At 45.9% G+C, this 1161-nt stretch overlaps 1 protein-coding gene across 1 annotated transcript in view; it reads left to right on the top strand.

Annotated features, from left to right (window-relative positions):
- Positions 1-1161, top strand: part of TRIO (trio Rho guanine nucleotide exchange factor) — a 205763-nt gene that overhangs the window by 39554 nt on the left and 165048 nt on the right. Inside the window, 1 exon segment of the mRNA XM_015567633.1 lies at positions 929-1159. Coding sequence (XP_015423119.1) covers positions 929-1159 — 231 coding nt within the window.

Genomic DNA, 1161 nt, shown 5'->3' with positions numbered 1-1161 from the left:
TCCGCCCCGCTCTCCCCCTAGAGACCCAGGGAGGTTTCAGATTCCGAGGTGTCTGAGCTCCAAGGGCTCCGAGATGAAGCCTTACTTTGAGAAGCCCCCTGAGTCACACAGCTGGTTGCTCTGCGACCCCTTTTTGTTGTCTGATCGGACATGTTTTCCTTCTATGGCATCTGGCTTGGCTTCATCATCCCTCAGTCTTAAGACTCACTTAAAAATGAAAAACACGTCATGCTTTTCTTTTCATATTCCGCCCTCATCTTTTCTTACTTCTTTGGTTAGTCTGAATGCTTTTCATTTCATTGTATATTCCGTAGTTCACTGTGCTAATACAGCACAGAAGTCTTTTCCCAAAGCTGATGACATTTTAATTAACATTACTTTTTAAAGCAAATGAACCAAATTAAATGGCATTTTAAAATTTTCTCTCTATTTCGTGAAGTAAAATTGCTATCCAACTATGTAAGAAAGTTTATGTACATATTCCTTGCTTAGTGCTAAATTATTGATTTAAAAAAAACTGAGGTTTCAAGATTCAACATTAAAATTTGCTCTTGTAATTGTTTTTCTCTCTAACAATGACTACTTTTACATGTTAATTTGAGGATTTCCCAGCAATGCAATTTTATATCCGCTGACTTATGTCATTAAGAACAGCGTCTACAATGTTTCATGATAACAGGTGTTCTTTTAACTCAGTGTCTTATCACATTTGGTTCTGTAGTGCCATTGGATAACTGATGGAGTTGTTCTTATTTTATTTTGTTCATTATAAAATATGCCTTTGAGTAAAACTGTGGCTCACGTTCATGTGGGAGCGTGCGTGCACATGGCTGTGTGCGCACGTGCGTCGAGGACAGCCTGCCGCACGGCCGGGCGGACGGCGAGTGCCGAGCAGCCACTGGTTCTCATCGCTGTCTGTTCTGGGCAGGTGAGCCAGGATGGGAAGTCGCTGCTCGACAAGCTCCAGCGGCCCCTGACCCCCGGCAGCTCCGATTCCCTGACAGCCTCGGCCAACTACTCCAAGGCCGTGCACCACGTGCTCGACGTCATCCACGAGGTGCTGCACCACCAGCGGCAGCTGGAGAACATCTGGCAGCACCGCAAGGTGCGGCTCCACCAGCGGCTGCAGCTGTGCGTTTTCCAGCAGGACGTCCAGCAGGT

The sequence above is a fragment of the Myotis davidii genome, unplaced genomic scaffold, assembly GCF_000327345.1.
Source record: "Myotis davidii unplaced genomic scaffold, ASM32734v1 scaffold143, whole genome shotgun sequence".
In the NCBI taxonomy this organism is placed as follows: domain Eukaryota; kingdom Metazoa; phylum Chordata; class Mammalia; order Chiroptera; family Vespertilionidae; genus Myotis; species Myotis davidii.
Note: the sequence above shows the minus strand (reverse complement) of the source record. Positions and strands in the feature narration are given on the sequence as shown.